General features: G+C 43.8%; 1 protein-coding gene across 2 annotated transcripts in view; it reads left to right on the forward strand.

Annotated features, from left to right (window-relative positions):
• The window catches only part of ZC3H12C (zinc finger CCCH-type containing 12C), an 83,547-nt gene extending 71,309 nt beyond the window's left edge, over positions 1-12,238 (forward strand). For both annotated transcript variants that reach the window (XM_053594509.1, XM_053594510.1), the window contains exons 5-6: positions 1,623-1,729; positions 2,469-12,238. In XM_053594509.1, the coding sequence (XP_053450484.1) occupies positions 1,623-1,729; positions 2,469-3,862 (1,501 nt within the window). In that variant the 3' untranslated portion in view covers positions 3,863-12,238. The remainder of the gene's footprint in view (positions 1-1,622; positions 1,730-2,468) is intronic.
• Positions 12,239-22,726: the final 10,488 nt, after the last annotated feature.

Below are 22,726 nucleotides of genomic sequence, written 5' to 3' on the forward strand. Positions count from 1 at the left end.
TTACAATCTTAACGACCCCATTGTTACGCAGTTCGTGACAAAACATGGCTTGTTGTAAGTCCAGGGTAATAGTCATGATGAGAGTCTGGAAGTTGATGAGTGAACACACGACATGAACAAGCACATCTCAGGAGAAGTAAATTTATTTATAAATATGTAGTGAAAGTTCACCTGTTGCTAAGCAAAAATGCAAACTAAATCTGTGTTTTCTCACCCATTTAATTCACAAAAAATATTTTTGTGTTTTGCTATTAAAGATACATGTAAACTGATAAACAGTTTGGCACAGGTTAGCAAAAACCTCAAAAATATGTGTACTCTGTCAACCCAATAATCTTATTTTTGGAATATATGACTCTTGGAGGAATATAGGAAGACCAGATATGCTCATTTCTGTTATTTATAAAGGTGAGAGTTCAAAGGCAACTAACTGTGCGGTAGAAAAATCAATCCAACTGTTCTACATCTATTGGAATATTATTCAGCTAATTCAAAATTTTCATTATGAAGGCTGTTAAGAAACATAAAAAAATATTTTTATGTTATTTTAAGCATGAAATTATTATGTTTGACTAAAACAACGTAAAATGGTGTCTACATGGGGGAAATGACTTAAAGCCAACACAGACGTGTAAAACAATTGTTTTAAGATTGTGAGATCTAGCAACTTTTTCTTCTATTTATTAACATTTAATGTTGCCATATTGTTTCTACAACAATAAACACTGTATTTGCTCAATGTCACTGCTTAGCCATGTTGATGCTCCTGTGAAGAGTTCCCACGTTATTCCCATTACTCATGTTTTATGGGTAAATACTTGGGTTTGCTTCCAGTTCAAACAGTGACATGACAAGTGGAAGTCTTCAGTCATAACTTCTTCTCATAATGCGTGTCAGAGATTTATTTTTCTCTTGGACATTAGTTCTAAATGATAAGTCTTCCTTCCTTAAGACTTTTTTTTACCGCTGCTGAGAAGCCTATGAGTACAGTGAGAAGAGAATTGACTTTGGAGTCAGACATAATTGACTCTGGACTGTGACATGTGATGTTAGATAAAAATTGCTGAATGCATCTGCAACTAAATTAGAAAAGTTTATTAATCTGTAAAATGAAGCTACTGCTCCTTGGGATTCGTGTCAGGACAGAAGGAAATAGTGTGTGTAAAGCGTCTGGCACATAGTCCATGTTCAGGAAGTCCTGGGTCCTCCCGCAGCGTCCCAGCCCCTCCCTTCTCCTTACTGCCCCCCCCCCAGACCCCCACGGCTCCCACTACTCACAAGACCCATGTTTATAAAGCTCCTAAAATGTCACTGCAATCATTTTCTAAAATCCTTACAAAATCCTAAGACTGAGAGGAGGGAGGAATTAATTGGAACATGCTAGGCTCAAACTTACTTGAATTAAAACAAATGTTGGCTTCCTTTTAATTTTGTTTTTATTGAAGAAAGTGAACTTCATATACTGATATTTTTAATCCTATAAATGTTGAAACAAAACACTTGGATTATTAAAATCTAAAAAACTACCTTAGAGTAAACAAATCTTTGTACTCTTATTTTTAGAATCAAGTGGCTGACCCTTGCTGAGATGCCTTTTTTTTTTAATTCTTTCTCTGTGACAGATTCATGCCTCCTGACGACCCTCTCGGCAGACATGGCCCCAGTCTGGATAATTTTCTGAGGAAGAAACCTATTGTTCCTGAACACAAAAAGCAACCTTGTCCATATGGTAACTTTCTTTTTTTTTTTTTATTTTGGCCGGGGCTAGGTTTGAACCCGCCACCTCCGGCATATGGGACCGGCGCCCTACTCCTTGAGCCACAGGCGCCGCCCACATATGGTAACTTTCTTAATGAATATTTGGTATATGCCTTTAGAACACAATACATTGTTAAATTTTTGTTAATAAAAATAAATATTTTTGGATAGTATGTGGTTCTTTTGATTGTAATATAATTTAAGAAAATGTCTTAGCCTTGAAAAAGCATTATTTTTACCTATTTGGGTTCAAAACAAATGCATGTCCCTGAATTAAAACAAGATTTGAAAAACACAGTTAACTCCACATGCAGTTAGTTTCCGGGTGAATAAAAATCTGGAATTCTTTCATCTAGACACAAATCAGATGAGCATGGTTTTATCACATTACAGCTGGACATGTTGTTCTTCAAAACAGAATTTCCACTGGGAAAAAAAGAGGCAGGTCTGAGTTCAGAACAGGGGGTATTAGCCAAAAACTTGGGGAGTGATCAGTAGTTATTTGGCCAACTTCCTTGCTGCACTTAATAGTAAGGGAATCAGTAGACTGAAAAATAACATTTCTCATGAGTCAAGAGCAGAGCAGCGTGTAGGGCATCTACCGTTCATGCCTTCGTTTCTTTCCCAAGTTAAAATGATGGTGCCAAACTGAATTTGTTTTTAGGATCTAATGGTAGATTCCTTTAGCTAATTAATTTTACTTTTCATAGGAAAGAAGTGTACCTATGGACACAAGTGCAAATATTACCACCCCGAAAGGGGCAGTCAGCCTCAGCGGTCAGTGGCTGATGAACTCCGTGCCATGTCTAGAAACACAGCAGCCAAAACCACGAATGAAGGAGGGCTGGTGAAAAGCAACAGTGTTCCTTGTAGCACTAAGGCTGACAGCACTTCTGATGTGAGACGAGGTGCTCCAAAGAGGCAGTCAGACCCAAGCATAAGGACTCAAGTCTACCAAGACCTAGAAGAAAAGCTTCCCACCAAAAACAAATTGGAAACCAGGTCTGTACCTTCCTTAGTTAGTATGCCGGCTACTTCTGCAAAACCCCAAAGCACTGCATCTTTAAGCAATGGCCTTCCATCTGGAATTCATTTCTCACCTCAGGATCAAAGACCACAGGGACAGTATCCTCCAGTGATGATGGCAACCAAAAATCATGGAACGCCAATGCCTTATGAACAGTATCCAAAATGTGACTCGCCTGTTGACGTTGGGTATTATTCCATGCTGAATGCATATTCAAATCTGAGTATCTCAGGCCCACGCAGTCCTGAAAGGCGTTTCTCCTTAGACACAGATTATAGAATAAGTTCCGTCGCTTCTGACTGCAGCAGTGAAGGGAGCATGAGCTGTGGGAGCAGTGACTCCTACATGGGGTACAATGACCGGTCCTATGTCAGCTCTCCCGACCCACAGCTAGAAGAGAATTTGAAGTGTCAACACATGCACCCTCACAGCCGCCTTAATTCCCAACCCTTCCTGCAGAATTTCCACGACCCCTTAACCAGAGTGCAAAGTTACAGTCATGAAGAACCAAAGTTCCATCACAAGCCTCCTCTTCCACACTTGGCTGTGCACCTGCAGCACCCGGCTGTGGGTGCCCGGTCCAGCTGTCCCGGCGACTACCCCTCTCCACCAAGCTCAGCACATCCTAAGGCGCCACACCTGGGGAGGTCCCTGGTGGCCACGAGAATAGACAGCATTTCTGATTCTCGCCTCTATGACAGCTCTCCTTCAAGACAAAGGAAGCCTTACTCCCGCCAGGATGGGCTGGGGAGCTGGGATCGGCCGAGTTACGGGATCGATGCCTACAGTTATCGGCAGACTTACTCCTTGCCTGATAACTCCACACAGCCATGTTACGAGCAGTTCACCTTCCAGAGCCTACCTGAACAGCAAGAGCCAACTTGGCGGATACCGTACTGTGGGATGCCACAAGATCCTCCAAGGTACCAAGACAACCGGGAAAAGATTTACATCAACTTGTGCAACATCTTCCCACCCGACCTGGTGAGACTGGTCATGAAGAGGAACCCTCACGTGACAGACGCCCAGCAGCTGGCTGCAGCCATCTTAGTGGAGAAGTCACAGCTGGGTTATTGAAAGATGCTGCATCTTCTTGGTGTAGTTTTTTGTTCAGCTCAAATGCTGAGGGAGGTTTGCTACAATAGCACATGTGATCTCCTTCTCAGCAAGGAGGTTATATAGTATCCATTTATGTGAAATACTGTATCATGGAATCTGTATGTATAGCCCCACTAGGAGGAAGTATCACGGGATTGCTTTACCTTTAAACTTTTTTTTAAAATTTCCTTTTTAAAGCTATATCCTTGGCTGGAAATTTTTCCAGTTTGATTTAATAGATGTATCTGTGATCTTTGATAATAATCTGGTGCATCAGGGGTTTATATGCAGCACTTTTTAATCCTTGTTTCATGTTTTATTAACTTGGTGTTTGTCCATCAATTGCAAGCAATTACAGTACCTTCAGAATGTGGAGCATTTGACTAGACCTAGCAAACTATTTTTTCAAGCCAAGCTTACTTAGACTCTTTTACAGCTTTTTAAGTTATTTTTATTTGGGGAAAGTGGGCTTCTTTGTGCTATAATCATTATTTATAGAAACAAAGATATCTATTAACACTGACTTTATACTTTAAACAAAATGTAAGTTACCAGTTTATGTTGAAATGGGTAACAGTATATATTAGAATGATTTACAGTATGGCACTTTTCATTGTGTTTTTTTTTTTTTTTTTTTAGATTTTTTCTGTTAAGAAATTAGTTAATTTAATATGGTCGATTTAAAAGAAAGCAGATGCAATCAATGGAAAAATTGTTTCCATTTTTTTTTAATATATAAGGCAAAAGCCGTAACTATTACAGGTTAGAGTTTTGTTATCCAGCTATGATGTGCTTCTGACAGCTGAAATGGAATTGAATTCCTAGACTTCCATTAACCTGTATGTTTAATATGTCTGTGTTTTTGTTTGAGGGCACAACAATACTGGATAAAATAACCCTTTCGCAGTACTTGCCTGTTTTTAATGAATCTAATTATTCTCAATGCAACTTTTATATTTAATAGACTCTTCAGCTTCCCTGCTGTTTATCAAGGCTGGCCTGGGGTGGCTTATGTGTTGAGCATATGCAACATGTATTGATACTGCACTATAGAAATGGTGATGGAGGAGATGGGAATGGTAACTTAAAATTTTTGTAAGATATTGTATATTTTCCATTTTCCTGATGGTAGTTTTTTTTTGGGGGGGAGGGGGCCTGTTATATTATTAAGGCCGGATTCTTGCCACAAATAGTGTAGTTTTAGATACAGACTAAAGTCTGTTCTAGTATTAGTAAGGGATATTTCTGGTTTCAAAGTTATGGGTTTTGCTAGCTGCAGACGCATTTCTGTGGAGTAAAAGACGGATTCTGTAGTCAGTGGCAGACAGTTGTGTGACTGACAGAACTTTACTCTTGCCTCCAGATTGTGAATTTTACTCAGTGCAACACACACATTCAGATCTGTTCCTATAGTCTGCCTAGAAGCCCTGGTTATTCTAATTATTCTCCGTGAATAATGAAGTAAAACCCTGAAAAACCAGAAAGTACCTTTTACTGTTGATACAAATTGTATCTTTTTAACTATAAGAACTATTTTGATTTGTAGATCTAGTTAAAAACACCAGTGTGTAACTATGATTAGACTTTTGGGCAACATTTTATCCCTTATTTAAACACAGATTTTAAAGTAAAATTGAGGTCTAGAATAGGTTAGAAAATAAGAGTAACAGGTAAATCAAAGTGTCTTGTCCTAGTTTTATATATTAAATAAGTTTATTGGCATTTTTCTTTCTCCTAAAACTTATCTAGTGTGAACTTAACTTAAAACAAAGGTAAAATGTTGCCTGAGAATAACGTCCAAGCACCTTTGACTAGGATAACATTTCCACTACTTGTGTGACACCGTGTGTCACACGAAGTAGGATTTGGGTATATAGTAAATGCTTCTAAAAGGCATTGTGCATACTGACAAATCCAATATTCTGAACCGTGTTCAGCAAACTTAATTCAGGAGAGTGGTGGTCTACACAGTTATCGCTATTGTGTTTGAAAGGGGTGTGGTGCTCATCTGTACCCAGAAGTGGTATGGATGATGCAACACCAACCATTCCGAGTGGTGTCTGTGTGAGAGCAGCCCTACTCGTGCATGAAACTGTTCTCCTTGATTTTGTCGGTCACTATTTATAGAACAAGTTTAAATGTAGAGGCTAACCCAGTGCCAAAAGTAAGGCCACAGACGTGTAATACCTCTTACTTTAGTCATGTTCCCAGGCTGGTTTTAGTTTGAAATCACTTGTAAATTGATGTAGGTTGCACTTCCATTTTCTTCATTCCAGCATTTTAATAATTTGAAGATCTGCCAGACTTTGCTAAATTTATTTAAACGAAGTCTTAGGTGAAAAGTATACAGCACTTTTAATTTGATTTTCTAGTGTCTCCAGCTATTTGTCATTGCTTCATGGATTTTAAACTATGGGAAAATAGCATAGCCAGCTGCCACCCATCCTAAAGTGAGTAGCTCTGAACTGCCCACGCAGAAATCCTTCAGTACGTGTGTGACTAATTACAAAGGTTTTTTTTTTTTTTTTAACTAGCAGTTTTCTTATTTCAAGAGGACAATTTGTCCCCTTTGTTTTGAAGCACAAACATTGCCTCCAGAATGTAAGAGTGAGATAATTGGCAGACTTTATATACAGCAAATTCTTATTTATCTGAAGCAATAAGTAAAAGGATTCCATCATTAAATTATATCCACAGCTAAAAAAAAAAAAAACTTATATCCACAGCTGACACAAATCTTCATTTTAGCCAAAAATTCCTTTCTACTCAAATATTTTACCAGACTTGCTAACAAGTAGCTAGAAAGAGGTGTGTTAATGAGTGAAAATGCCAGATGTGGTCAACTGATAGACGAAAAGGATTCGGACCGCAGTATTTTGCCCCTGAATAATTGACAGTTGACTGTACTTCACACAGTAATTTAGCCAGTGTGTCATCTCTGTGTCTGAGTCCAGAGGGAAGTACCCAACCGGCCAAGTCCTGGCCCTTGGTATTTCTTCCTTTATTGCATGTGACACAAATGTTTTCCATCTCATTTTTATGATGTCTGTATCCTGATAGAGTTTGTCATTGACCTATAAACATTTGAAAGAAAGCACACCAGTATGAAATATTCGATACTGGTGGAAACTTGAATTTTGTGTTTTTTTGAAAATTCATTTATAAGAATGTGTAATATAACTAAAAAGAATATTTTATATTAATACACACACACACATACATGTTTGTTACGAGGTACTAAAAATGGGGGAGGGGTGCTATTGATGGCTAACTTTTCCCTGATCGAACTATGTTTTTTTGAGTTGTAGATGACCAAGTCCAGGATCTGGATGGCCAATATTTAGAACTACTTGAATGGAAAGCAATTCTCCACTGGTTTTATTCTGGGTATTTTTTAAAAAATATTTTGATAATTTTAATAGAATGTGTAATTTTAAAATACACAAAAAACTTAAAGTAGTATTAATTATACAAATAATTATTTAACATGTCTTTTATGGATGTATCTATATGTATATAGACAGTAATATATTTATAAAACAAATATACTTTGTTTTGTAGCTGTTCATGACAGGTGGGAGGGTGTGTGTGTGTGTGTGTGTGTATGTGTGTGTGTGTGTTTTGAAAACTCAAGCTGTTTCGCTCTGAGTTAATGATGCTTAAAGTATATTTGATTTTTGTTATTCTTTTTTCTGTCCAACTCCCTTATTCAAGCTAGAATAAGAGGAACTGTTTTCTGGCTGTTCTTTCGGTGTGTGGCTAACCCATTTTATTATCTTCTAACTCCTGGAGAAGTCCTGAATCAGACAGATTATGGATAGAGACAGCACTTAGATTCCAAATCCACAAAGATGAAGACTTAGCCAAGATGGTAAGCTCCAAGGTATACACAAATAAAAAAGTACAAATGCATGATAGAGAAAGAAAAGTGTTAATAAAAGAGAAGAAACAAAACTATTTTAGATCAGTTTAGGACCATCCTCTAGGGTAGGGGTTGACAGACTTTTTCTGTAAAGGACTAGCTATAAAATAATTCAGGCTGTGATAATCATATGCTCTTAAAAACCACTTACCTCTGCCTCTATAGCATAAAAGCAGCCACAGATAATATGTAAATGAACCAGTATTCCAATAAAACTATTCACAGAAACAGGTTAACAGGCCAGATTCTGCCTGTTTGCCAGTTTGCTGATCCCTGCCCTAGAGGGAGAGAAATGGGGATATTAAATAGTAGTAATTCTTGCTATATGTTAATAGGAGAAATAATAATTGAATTTCGGTTGACATTTTTTAAAAATCTGATAGTTATTGATGTCCTTCAAAAGGATTATGAGACGATAAAGCATCTTAATTCATTTGTGTCTTTCACCTGATCACACTCATTATTTATTAGAGGTATTTCTTGTGTATCATCACAAAAACAATTCTGTAAAAAGATGTTTTAATAAATATTGATATTTTTCCTGAACTTTTCATTTCTATTGATAAACGGGAATCCCCTTACCTGCCTTTTGTTTTTTTCATGACCTCATGAACCAAAAATATCTGTTGTATTTTGAAAATTGGCATGCAATTAATCACAAATATTTTAAAGACTGAATTTATCAGTTACATTTGTCTGTTGGTTTTAGCTTCTAATAAGTGACAGATCAGCCCTTTAAAAAAATGGTTTTAAAGAAGATAAATATATTGTAAATTCACATACTATAGCTTTATTCTGTAAGATTAAAAATTGTGACTAGTATAATTGTACCTATAAGGTTTGTATATTTGTTACATTGTGACCCTTTATAAGAAACAAAGTGTATGTATCCCTGCTTTCTCTGTCCAAATCTTTAGCATAGATTTTTTTAGATGCCTTGGAACTGTCCATGGTGAATGATAATCTTACTATGATCATGTGTAACTTTGAATTCATTGGAAGAACACACTGCATGTTCATTCGTGGTGGTTTATACATAGTGTTACATCAATAATATCACTTTTATAAGAACATTAAATAGTTGTGAGCCTCATCTTCTACTTAAGTATTATACTTCTTTTTAATTAGAATACAACTTTGGTTTCTAACAGTGTTTATTGTTTTAAATGTTTACTTCATTTTTTTTCTTTAAGGCTTTCTGTTGAATCGCTTATTACTCCTGTTACAGTAACACTGTTAAGTATTAGAAGTGACTTTTTTCCTAAAATCCTTAGTCTTTCAGATTTGAACACAGTTTAAGGTTTTGACCACTTGGCAATAGAAAATATCTGTGCATGTTTCATATGGTTTTATAAAATCTGTAAAGTTTCGCTCCTTCAACTTTGTACCACGTTTCCGTCCAAGTATTTCAGGTGAATAACAAAATGTTCCCCATTAAAGCTTTTGCCACCTTCTTTCCAGCACCTTGTGTCCCAAGGAAAAAAGACATTAAAGAGCAATGGTTTGTTTTATAAAGAATGTGTTTTAGGTTTCCTTCCATTTTTTTGAATTGTAAATTTTCTGTCTAATATGAAGTATCCACAAACATGCAAACTTCTGCAGATATAGCATCTCATTGCTAGTATATAGATTACTGATTTTTTTTTTCTTTGAGGTTTTTCCTTTCAAACCATAATTGTATGCAGATACTAGAATTTCTCATTTGATCCTGCAAACTTTTCTTACAGGAAAAGTAAGACAAAGAATACTTTTAGACCAAACATCTGATGTGATTCTAATTGTCCTCTGTCTGTTCCGTATTTCCATAATGGATTTTTTTAATTCCATAAGCAGTACTTTAGACGTACTGGAAATCCGCATCAGAACAGCTGTGTGATTCTGACACTGAGGGAAAAAATTTAAAACTTCATTTTTCTTATGATGTTTTGTTTTTTCTTTCATGAAGAAATTGACCCCCTTTGGCAGCATAGACGCTAAACAGACAAGCACACAGCCTTCCCCACTTGCCTGCATCGTGAGCGTCTGCAGGAGCAGGAGCAGTGTGAGCTGAGCCGAAATTTATTCCTACAAAAATTGAATCAAGTGTCAAAGACAACTAATCATAACACATGATGAGAGTGGGGTTTTCTTGTTGTGTTTTGTTTTCCTAATCTGTCATTAAAGTGTTTGTTTTTGGCAGTTTTGAAATATCATCGGGTGTCTGGCTGAGACAGAGTGATTGTTGATAGGGACCTGGTCCAGTGAGTTTATAGAAAACTTCAGAGGGCATGGGCATCCTCTGTCATGTGGTTTGAAAGTGTTGACAAGACCCATCCTGGTGTGCGCAAGGACGGGCGCTGACTGGGCACAGATCTGGCTGGAGCCCCAGCAGGGCTGACGTGACCTCTGCGTCCAGGGATTTCACCTGGTGCCATTCAGGCTGGGATCTACAGGGCAATAGAGTCAATAGGCATAAGGATTAAAAAAAATAGATGAGGGCGGTGCCTGCGGCTCAAAGGGGTAGGGTGCCAGCCCCATATGCCGGAGGTGAGGGGTTCAAAGCCAGCCCCAGCCAAAAACTGTAAAAAAAAAAAAAAAAAACAGATTAAACAGATCATATAAACAAAAATTCCTTTGCTAGCTGGGAATAAAAACATGGATCAGTGTGGGGAAATGTTCAGGTTCTGAGAAATACCCGCATGGGTGGAAGGAGATCCCAGGCCTCTGTCAGGTACGGTACTCAAGGGGTGAATCAGTGCCGCAGGTGTCACTAAGGTGACTGTACACAAGCAGATAGGACACGGTGTGTAGAATCCGGGCAGACCTTTCAGAGTGTGCTGCAGGTGTCACTAAGGTGACTGTACACAGGCAGATAGGACATGGTGTGCAGAATCTGGGCAGACCTTTCAGAGTGTGCTGCAGGTGTCACTAAGGTGACTGTACACAGGCAGATAGGACACGGTGTGCAGAATCCGGGCAGACCTTTCAGAGTGTGCTGCAGGTGTCACTAAGGTGACTGTACACAGGCAGATAGGACATGGTGTGTAGAATCTGGGCAAACCTTTCAGAGTGTGCTGCAGGTGTCACTAAAGTGACTGTACACAGGCAGATAGGACACGGTGTGCAGAATCTGGGCAGACCTTTCAGAGTGTGCTGCAGGTGTCACTAAGGTGACTGTACACAGGCAGATAGGACATGGTGTGTAGAATCTGGGCAGACCATTTAGAGTCCTTTTCAAACACAGTGTGAAAGGAAGTGAACGCTCAGCTCACAAGTTTATTGTTATCAGTGTAACAGCAGCAGTGTTTGTGGGACTTGTGGATAATTCAAGGACAAATGCAGATAGGTATAGTCCTGCATACACCCTGTTCTTGCTGAAGTAAGGCCGGAATCTTTGCATTATTCCTTCCGTCCTGACCCAATTGTTGTAATCATTTCCGACTTGGTAACTGTATTGAAATGTTCTAATGATTCGTGATTTAGTACTTTCATGTTCTCTGGCAGTGTGAAACCACTACTTCAGAAACAGATTTTTCCTCCTTCATTGTTTTTTAGACCTTTGCTTTTCTTGTTATTTTTCCCTAAAATTGCTATTTGCTGTTTCATGTATTCTTTTTTACCACTTAATTATCTTGAGCTGTTTAACTGGGATGTAGACAGTTTATTTTGGCTCTGCCAGCAGATTTGACTTTTGATACATAATCGTTAGCAGAGGACTCAGCATATCCACAGTCAGCATTGGGGGGAGGGGCTGCTCAGGTACTTTTGTGTGCAGAGGTGGGGAGTCCAGAAGAGCACTGGTTAGGCTGCCTCATTATTTCTGCACCTAATACCACTAGTGATAAAGTAAGTAGTGTTTGGGGAGGGGAGAGTTGTAAAAATCAACCTGGAATTAGGCATCTCACTCATTAAAAATCCATGCACTTGTTTGTACATCAACCTCTGCTGCTATTTGAGAGTTAATGATTTTCATTTTATTTATTTATTTATTTTGAAGACAGTCTCACTTTGCTACTCTGGATACAGTGCTGTACCATCATAGCTCACAGCAACCTCAAACTCTTGGGCACAGGTGATCCTCTTGCCTCAGCCTCCTGAGTAGCCAGGACTACAGCCACCGCCCAACACCTGGCTAGTTTTTCTATTTTTAGTAGAAATGTGGGTTTCGCTCTTGCTTAGACTGTTCTCAAACTCTTGAGCTCAAGCAATCCACCCACCTCAGCCTCCGTTTTCACCTTTGTTTTTAAAGGTTTAAAAGGATTAAAAAATTACTTTTAACATTTTAAAGGTTTCCTTTTTTGAGATTCTTTAAATAACCTTTTTTTAAAATGCTATTAAAAATGTTATTAGAAATGTTATTTTAGGGCGGCACCTGTGGCTCAAGGAGTAGGGCGCTGGTCCCATATGCCGGAGGTGGTGGGTTCAAACCTAGCCCCAGCCAAAAACCACAAAAAAAAAAAAAAAAAAAGAAATGTTATTTTAAAAGTACTTTTAAAAATGTACTTTTCTGCAGGTGCAGTCATAGTCCTTGGCTTACGGGTCAGAACCCCCCCGCCCCACACATCTAGATGCATCAGATTTGTACATTTCTAAACCAGTAATAATTTCCCCATCCCCTGGGGTGGTTAAGACTGAATGAGTTGAAACATGTGAAAACCTTTGAACATGCAAATCTATAGCGTGTGTTCAAGGAGTGACAGCCATTGTTGTGTAAATAACTGGGGGTATTTAAATGCATAATGATTTTCAGATGTTCTCATTAGCGCCTTCTCTATTAAACTGTGGAAGAGTTTGAATTCTAACAATTTGATGTAATTTGATATATTCTACAGTGAGGGCTGTTTCAGGAGTGGCATATTTCCCTCAAGGAGTCCTTGACAACTCCATCACTCACTCTTTGTGGATTTGGGGGTAGGAGGTTCTGTGTATCATAATAGGGAAATAAGTAAAATAATAAACAATGATTACAAATTCCAGAATCTGATAGTTCAGTGATTTCTGGACTGCATTGTTAACATCTCTGACTCCACTTTAGTCCTGTAGGTGACACTTAGCAAACCTGTCCGCCCGTTTTCTCCCTCACCCTGAGTGAGAGAGGACACCTGTACCCACAGAACAGGGGGCCCTCTGTGGCTCCCTGGATGTTTCTGGGGAGGTGTCAGATGACCCGGGCGGTGGTTTTTCTCCTTGAGCACCTCCTCCCAGGTTATAACTGCTGCTCTTAAAGCAGGAGACCCCTCACATTGGAGGGTCTAGCCCTGTGAAGCAAGCATTATCCCTATTTAGAAATATGGAAACTTACCCTCGATAAATCCCCAACAATAAAAAAAAAAGAAATATGGAAACTAAGATTCAGGTTAAAGCACTTGCTCAGTGGCAGCCCCGTGGTTTGAACCCCTCTCTACAGGCCTCCCAAAGCCTTCTCCTACTTTCCCATGCTGCAATGCAGTACTTGGAGTGGACCCTGATTGTCCTTGACGTGAGTTAGTCCTAAGGAATGAGATCATGCTGCACAGACTTAAACATGCTGTGACTTCTCCTCGGAACAGCCTGAAGCGGAGCTTGTCTGCAGTAGACCCACACACCTCCATGACCCTATAAAGAGGTAAGAAAAAGATGTCACTTGGACCAGAGGTAAAGGTTTCCCAGAGACCTGCCTGTCCTAAGGATTGTGAGGATGGCCCTGGCCCAGGACTCAGGCCAGCTGACCGGGGCTCGAGGCTGGTTAGTTCTGTGTCTGGAGGTTATTTAGAGTCGGCTCCTGTGTCCTCTTCCCGAGCATTCTCCCAGTCTTAAGAGGTTAAGGGCAGTACATCTACTGCTAATGTTTCCAATCATGCGCAGACCCTTCCAGGCTGTCTTGGGAGAAGGCTCCTTTAGCTTTCAGACCTGACAAAACCAGCTGCAAACACAACACCTTTTATGTTGAAATGGCTGCCATCTACACCTCATGCTTACTAGTTACACAGATTCAGCATGAGATTAGAAATAGGAAAATTTAATTCAGTGACCAGATTCCCTTCCCAGGTCCCTAGGAGAACTCAATGAGGAACAGAATCCTGGAAGAATGGGATATAAAGTGTCTCTGTGCACGTAGCTCCTGTCCAGTGGCCTGGGTGGTGCGTCCAGGGCACAAAGGGTCCCCTGCAGACCCTTGTGGGAGGGCTGCGAGGGACGAGGTTTTCAGTCTCAGCCTTCAAAGCTTTTCTGTCTCCCTCTCCACTTTTCAAGGAACATAATTATCATTCATTTGAATAATTATTTCAAATATGCATGTGAAAAGATTAAGGGAGATGGCAAATACAATTTGGTGACTACACGAAAAGCTATTCAGTAAACTCCAGAGGAGATTTATGGGTTTGCTGTGTATGTTGCCAAATTAACAAAGCAAGGACAAAGCACATTGAGCCATAGCGAATGCAACACGTTAAAATGCTGCAGAGGGGCCAAGGGGGAGGGGAGTGGTGGGAGAGGCCGGAGTGGGGCCCCTGCACCAGGGCTGGGCTCCTACAAACCCCAGGGCACCCGGCAGGAACCTTCCCAGCCCCAGTTTCTCATCCTGCTCTGAGTCATCCAGAAAGCCTCTTCTCTCCCAGCCAGAGGTTGCCTGGGGACATTGATATCACCCTGCTGGCAGTGACAGTAGGCAGATGGGAAGAGAGGAATATGACAGCAGACTGAAAGTTCCCTCCATCTCTATAACAAGAGCTTAATATACAGACTTGTGATGCCACTTTCCAGATTGGTAGCAGGAAGTGCCAAGTGGTGACGGGGTGGCACAGAAAATACTGTAGTCTAGTCCCAGCTCCAGTTATGTTATTGAAAAACAAAAGTACAAGGACTGAGCAACACCAGGCTCTGGAGGCTGGAGCAGGAAGTCAGGAGGTTGGGCCACAGCTCAGCCCTCAGGCTCCCCTGGCTGAGGGTGAGGGCACAGCTCTTCACTTGGCCTGCCTGCTGGTCCGTCTGTTCATCTGACCAGGGAGCGATGTCACCAGACTATCTTTCTCTGTCCTCTTTGCTAACTTGAAGGAATGGACACAACATCCCCACTGTCGGGGTAGGGACACACGACCTCATCTTCAACTGGGCAGGAAGCTTTGCCCAAAACACCCTTTGAAATACTCAGAGTTTCTGAGGCCAAGTATATCCTCCAAAAAAAAGAATTACATTTCCAGAGACATTGGCTCTTTAAGCTGTAAAGCAGAACAACTTGGGGCAAAGTAGGAAAAGCCAATGGCAAGGAGAGAGGCTCACGTGGACACAGCTGCAGAGAGGAGGCAAGGTTGAGGGGTAAAAGGGGAAGCAGGTGAACTCGGCAGCCTGCAGACCTGGTTGCCAGGCTGGTGCCCCCACTGCCGGCTGCACAACCTTGAACGGGTCCTTAAATCTTGAAGCTCAGCTACTTTCTTTTGTTGTGAAAGCCGGGCTTTGTACCCACCTCACAGTCTTGTCAATGTAATTAAATAAGACTCTGATAGAGCCTGCCCAGCACCAGAGCCTGAGACATATTGGGTGCCAAAAGATGGTAAGTTCCCTCCAGGTGCCAGCTCTTCCCTCTCCCTCGAGGGCACATGCCGCCACTCCCCGCGCTGCATTCAGGCTTGACAGATCCCACTGGTCACCCTCTGTTACTCCACACTGCTATGGTGGGGCCTCACAGCACCGGCTACCCACCCGGTCTCACTGCATCTCCCTTCCTCAAGCCCTTCCACCCTGTAGCTAGACTGGGTTAAACTTCTTATGATGCTCTTCTTAGATTTAACCCTGCCCCCCCCCACCTCTACAATCAGGCCAGAATGACTATGATATCCAAAGCTTCCCCATCACCATGACATCTCAAGTGCGCCATCCACCCTTCGCACCCACCATGGACTCAAGACCCCATTATTGCCTACCTAAGGTCTGCCTGGCAAGCACAAGTGCCCTCATTCCTCCAGGCTGTGTCTCGCAGGCTCCCTCTGCCCGGGAGGACCTCCAAGTCTGCTTCCCAGCAAAGACACAATCCTTAGCGCCACATAAATGTCACCTTCCGCCCGCAGCACTCTCCAGCCTCCTTTCAGAAGCACGGCCCTGTTCTAGCAGAACTCAGAGGGGTCCTGAAGATGAGTGCGGGCTGGGTGCTTGTCAAGCGTACCCACTGTTCTGCCTCTGCCTAAATCAGGAGGGCCGCAAGAGCGAGGGCAGTGGCTGTGGCGGCTCCATTTCTTCCTTCTAATGATGGATGCATTCATTCAGCAATTGCTAAATTAGCCTTTGCTAAGTTAGGTGCTGACAAAGAGCACAGGGGAGAGGACACTGTGGGGGTCACCACTGCTTTGGCCGTGCCATCACTTGGCTTCTGCCCTTGAGAGCAGCCTGAAGTTGGACCAAGGCGTTGGCCACCAATGATGATGCTACGGGCTGGCAGAAGAATTTCACGGAGAAGTGGATTTGGACATAGGTCCCAAAGTCAGAAGAGAAGAGGCACAGAAGCAAAGGGGTGCAGCAGAGCAGCTGACAGGACAGAGGGGTGCAAAGAGACGATGACTCCTCTCTGTATGCGGAGAGGAATGGGGGTGCGCTGAGGCCAGGCTGGAGGGGCCCCACCGATTTTGTTCCAACGGGCTCATAAAGACATCTGAGTTGGGGTCCCTGTGAATAGGCAATGTGATTTCTACGCCAGCACTAAAGAGGGGAGCAGTGTCTGAGGAGGAAGATGGAGCTGGGGCCAGGGCTAGGGAAGTAGGCAAGACAGCTCAGTGGGTGAGAAGTGGCTGTCCTGGTGTCAGCGGCATGTTGTGGAACAGACTCAAACCAGGCCTTTATTTGAGAGATGCTGGACAATGGTTTGACCTCACAGCCATCTATTATGTAAAGACTCCCAGGCCCAAGTTCCAGGAGCAAAGAGCAGCAACTAACACCACAATGGGAAGTGTGACATTGGCCCATGGCCGCTGCCCACCCAAATGTGGCTTCTCATACCCGTAGGGCAGTAATTGTTAACAGTGTGCCTCGGAAGAGAGGAACTTCGGCGTGCTGTGAAGATTTTTTAAAGATAATTAATTAAATTATTTTTGAAAGAAGTTCAAAGCACAATAGGTATATTCTTTTTACTATCTTTTCTTTGTTTTTGCTTTTTTTTTTCTTGAGACAGTCTCACTATGTCGCCCTTGCTAGAGTGCTATGGGGTCACAGCTCACAGCAACCTCCAATTCTTGGGCTTAAGCAATTCTGTTGCCTCAGCCTCCTGAGTAGCTGGGACTATAGGTGCCCACCACAATGCCTGGATGTTTTTTGTTGCAGTTGTCATAGTTGTTTTAACTGGCCTGGGCTAGTGCATATGTATGGCCGGTGCTGTAACCACTGTGCTACATGTGCCAAGCTTTCTTTTTTTTAGAGATGAGGTCTCCCTCTGGCCCACTCCTGAGCTCAGGCAATCCACCTGCCTCAACCTCCCAGAGTGCTGGGATTACAGGCACTGGATCTCTCTTTTTTTTTTTTTTTTTTTTGATCAACATAATTTACATGTGCTGCCAGCTTACCTATAGGTTCCACTGTGCCATGAGATAAAAAAAAAAAAAAAAAAACACTGCTGTAAGGCATTAAGGCCTCATTTTCTTTCACTCTCCACCAAGGACGCAGAATATTTGCTTAAAGGTATAAGCAAGGTCAGTCACTCCCACAGGTGCAGCTATGGGATGCATCACCCTGTGGGCGTCCCTGGACTCCCTGGACTCTATTCCTATGGAAGCCATCAAAGTTACAAAACTGCAGACCACACATGAGGATTGGCCTGGTCCCTCAGTTCTCATCATGCTGTGTGCCAGCCATATTGGCCCCTATCCTAATCCCCTGAGACAGAGTGGTCCTCATCAGCTCCAGCGGAGGGCTGGGCTCCCACCTTCCTCTCTAGCTTCACCTGGCAAACCTGCTGTGAGGCAGCACCTCCAGCTGTGGGCTCCTGTCTCCCCTCCCTGGGCTGGTCTACCCTTCAGGGGGACTCAGGGCTTGGCGGGGAGTGGGGGCAGGGCTCCTATGCCTTAGCTGTGTGACACGTGGGTTTGAAGGATCTTCCCAGAGATGGCAATGGACAAAGTCAAGACCCAGGCTCTACAGTCCAGAGCAGAGCCACCTACTCACAACGGTGCAAGGAGAGAGCAGTGTCTAAAGCCAATCACTGCACCTACCTGGTGAGACGTACTAGGGCGGAGTCATTTTAAATGACTCTACTTAAAAAGTCTCTACTGGAGCCTGGATATATGGCAGCTTTTATATGGAGACATAGTTAGCCAGTTCAGACCCAGGCCCAGGCACACCCAGAAGTCACACCCAGGAGGTGATTGGGTGCTCATGTTCCCTGCCTGGTCACCCTCTCACCCCACCCCCTACGCCCTCCCTCAGCCACCTTCTCCCAGGCCCCTGCACTCCTGGACAAGGGAAGGGGACAAGGAGAGATGCTAGCAGCTAGGCTCACTGCTTTACAGCTTTCTGGGAAGAAAACATTGCAACTTCCAGTTCAACCCATGGATTATCAGGAAGTCAGGACAACCCAGCACCATGGCATCCTTGCCCGTGCCAGGTCAGCGGGAGGCACAGAGGAGGCAAGGCCCTGGGAGTGCCCAGCCCACCGCTCGCCTGCACCCTCAGAGCCTGCACTCCTTGGAGTTGTCAGATGGACGAATAGGAAAATGGTTGGGCAAACATTTCTCTGAACTTGACCAAGTCTCTTCTTTTCTGCCCTTAGGGCACCTTCTGACAACTATCCCCCAGGGGCCTGAGCAGGCTGCCCAGTAACGGTAACGGGTCAACAGCATTAAACTCAATCAGAAGGAACTAAAGGTGGGTTATGGGCACCTACAGGGGAGGGAAAAGTAATGAACACAAACATGTTACAGAGGTCAAGTCATTCTTTCACAGGTCTAGGATTAAATTCCAGAGAGGGTAGATGACCTGCCCAAGTCACATAGCAGGAGGATGACAGATGTGGCCCTAGCATCATATTTGAGATGGATGTTGGGTCCAGCACACTGCAGGAGCTGGTCCACTGTGAGGCAAGTGAAGGGCAATGGCTCAAGCTTATTAACTTGGGTTTAACAATGTTAACTCAGGCTCATTAACTTGGGTTCCCTTCACTGTGGTTCAAGAACCAACCAGAAAAAAAGGAAGGTACAGGGTGTAGGAGGCCAGAGCACACACATGTGGGGCTGCCAACTCCTTACTGGGGTGCCCCCTGCCCCTGGTGGGGCTCTGTCAGCCTGCTATCTACCTGGGGCGGCACCCCACACACACATACCGGTGGAGCTCCGCTAGCCTGCTGGGGAAGCTGTCGGGAATATCACTCAGGTGAATATCACTCCTTTCTCTACATCTGCTTCATACCCTGGTCACTTCTGCACATCATTCCTTCTGGAGCCATTGAGCCTTCCTATGGGAAGCAAACCATAGCCCGTTGTCCAGCCTGGCCTTCGTCCACCATGACTGTTCACCCTGAGATGGAGCTTAGCGGAGTGACGCCCACCCGGGCCCAGGTAAAGCAGCATGGTGCAAGGTGCACAGTGGCATTCACACGTGGCCAGCTGCTTTTGGCCCCCTCATCTTCTATGGTGGGAGGACAGTTGTATGCACTGTAGGATGTTCATGAGCACCCTTGACCTCTCCCAACTATGTGCCAGAGCCGCCTGTACCCCAATAAAGGGGATCAGAAATGTCTCCAGACACCTGCATGGGGGACAGCTGGTGGGACCCCTGCCGGGCGCAGTGCAGATAGTGTCAGATAAGTGGGAAGAGGGGATAGAGGGCTTACCAGCAGAGGGGAGGAGGCCTGTCTGAACGCTGTGGGCATCAGGGTCTCTCCCCCTGAGCTCCCCCACCTCTCCCACTCCCCTTGTAGCCAAGAGGGCTCATGTGGCTAGTTCTGACCAAGAAACATGAGCAAAAGACATGAGTGTCCCTCCTGCACCAAGGCTGGGAGAAGCCCCATGAGCTGTTCAAGCCTGTCTCCTCCCTGTCGTGGTTCCTGAGTGGCCATGAGTTCCTTATGACGCAGGGAAATCAAGGTCCCCGAGGAACTGCGAGGAGCAAAGTGCCCCCAGATGCGCACAGAACAAGGACTAGGGCTTGGAGGTACGGGTGTGGCAGGTGGGGGAGCCTCTGCCTGTTCTGATGGAAATTGGCAGAGGGCCGTGTGCAGGGTGGGAGAGCCCAGCTGCTGACACTTCCCAGGGGAATGATCTGCTGGAACCGCCCCCTGTGGGAGAAGGTGGAAGATATGGGCCGCAGCAGGCAGCCGGTAACAGAGGCCAGAGGGAGGTATGATGTGGTCGGCAATGAGGCAGATTGGATGAAAGCCATTCTGGGGAATTCATAGGTCTGTTGAGTAAACCAGATGTTGAAGAATAAGAGGAGCCGGGCACCACGGTTCACGCACTCAGGGAGGCTGAGCAAGAGGGAGACCCTGTCTTTACCAAAAATACAAAAATTTGTTGGGTGTTGTGGCAGGCACCTGTAGTCCCAGTTACTTGTGAGGCTGAGGCAGGAGGATCACTTGAGCCCAAGACCTTGAAGTTCCTGTGAGCTATGATGATGCCACAGCACTCTATCCAGGGTGAGAGAGTGAGGGTGTCTCAAGGAAAAAAATAAAAAGAGTACATGCTGAACAATTACTTTACATGAAGTTTAAACCAGGTAAAACATACCTGTCCTGTTAGAATTCAGGACAGTGGTGAAGGTGGGCCCAGTGCCTTAGGAAGGCACCAAGGGCTGGCAAGGATGAACATTCTGGTCTCCTGCTGACTCCTCTGGTGCATTCAGTTTGTGAAGACTCATCATGGTGTTCCCTATCCTGCAAAAGTTTGTTTTTCATATTTCAATGAAGAGTTACTGACATCGCTAAAACACCAGTTACATGCTTATCGTGCACAGCGCTCTACCAGGTTCTATCAAAGGAGAACTGCACAGGCCGCAGACTCTGTTTTTTTAAAAATTGCCTTTTCAGTGCTGACGTACAGCTGGCGCTGACTCATCTTGAGTTCCACACAGAACTGAAATGAATATAATCCATAACCATTTGTTTTCCCCAAGGCTGTGGGCTAGAAGAGGATATTGATTTGTAAGAGTTACTCAGGCTGACCAGGAAATGTTTGCCGGCTCCAGGTTATCAGACAAAGCCCAGCTGACTCAGACAGCTTTGAGAACATTTGGTTCTTCTGGAGTTTGTGGAGAAGGTAAACAGAATACCTTCTCCCAGCCCCGTGCCCCTGAGGTCTGAGTGTGCTCCCAGCCCAGCGGCCTCAGCCTCGCCTGAGAACTTGATGGAAATGCAAAGTCTTGGACTCCGCTCCTTATCTGCTGCATCAGAAACTCCGGGAGTGAGGGAGCCCAGTGTAGGTTTTAACACATCCCCTGGGCGATTTGGGTGCATATAAACATGAGACCCCCTGGGCTAAAGCAAAAGAATGAGCAAGGGAGGCTGTCAGAGCACCTTTGTCATGGATGTGAGCTTCTGCCTGGGGCCACTGGGCTTTCTTTTTTTTTAATTTATTTTTTTTTTGTCAAATCATAACTGTGTACATTATTACATTTATGGGGTACAATGTGCTGATTTTATATACAATTTGGAGTGCTTACATCAAACTGGTCAACATAGCCTTCATCTTACTTAATTATTGTGTTAAGGCATCTATACTCTACTTTTAATAGAGCTGACACGTACCCTTACAATATGCACAATAGGTGAGGTCCCACTGATTACCCTCCCTCCACCCAAATAGTGAACCCCAAATTGGACGGACTTGCCCCTCCCATGGGGGAGCCACCCCACTGACGTGGTCCCTAGTGTGGATGTGGATAATCCCGACCAGCTTTCCTCCCCTTTGGGTTGCTACAGCTGTCAGCTTTGCTCTCACCCACGGTTACCAGAGCCCGGGGCAGTCTTCATGTGGCATCACCCAGTCTGCCCCTCTGGCAGGTGTGTGCAGTTTGTGAGTGAAGAAAAGTGGCTTCTTGTTCTGAGATTTCAACTTCCCACCTGCCTGTCCCAAGGAGGCAGCCCCAGAAGAAATCGGCCAACAGAGGGTCAGAAGTGAGAGCTGTTTTGTTTCTTCAGAAGGGGTTTAACTAGGTTTTGCTCCGACCTGTCATCACTGTAACAATGCATTTGTTGGTATTTGGATCTGAGCAATCTCCGTAACTCTCTTCTGCCTCTCAACTGCCCATTTTTGCCTCTCATGACTTTCATCTTTAGCATTGGAAGCACGCTACTTTCTTCCCCTTCCCAAAGCAGGAGAGACTCAGAAGAGAAAGAACCTTAGAAGTCATTTAGTGCCAACACCACCTTTTACAGCAGAGGAATCAGAGGCCCTGAGAGTTGGAGTGATTTGTCCAAGATCCATCCACTGATGAGCAGCAGAGCCCAGGTCCAGGGCTGAAAATCCTCAGTCCTTTGCAGACCCATAAACCAGAATGACCTTTTGATTATTCAGCATTATCTCCAATTGGGATTATCTCTTACAGTGCTATAAACAGAGGCAACTGATAATGAGTCCAGTATCTTTTCCAATAATTTCCTTTTATATCACCAGTCCTGGCAAAAACAGCTATGTGCAGGAAAGGGTTGCCCAGCGGCCTCACACGGGACTTTGCTGTGGACGGAAGGCAGCGCTGCGCCCCCCTCGTCTTCGCTGTGGATGGAAGGCAGCGCTGCGCCCCCCTTGTCTTTTGACCCAGAGCCTCATGTCCTCTGAGGGGACCAATTAAAAGACGAAACGAAAACAGATGCAGCTCAGTCGTTCAGAGAGTTGTCTAGAGCTCCGTGGTTCAAACAGCTTGACAAGATAACTTCCCCAAGCCCCTTCCAGTCTTCATTGTTTTTAATAAACAACAACAACAACAAAAGTCTTCCCAGCCCTACAAACCTGCCTGGGATGTTCCAGCCTTGGGCTCCATTGCGTTCCCAGGTCTCA

The sequence above is a fragment of the Nycticebus coucang genome, chromosome 6 (assembly GCF_027406575.1).
Source record: "Nycticebus coucang isolate mNycCou1 chromosome 6, mNycCou1.pri, whole genome shotgun sequence".
NCBI lineage: Eukaryota > Metazoa > Chordata > Mammalia > Primates > Lorisidae > Nycticebus > Nycticebus coucang.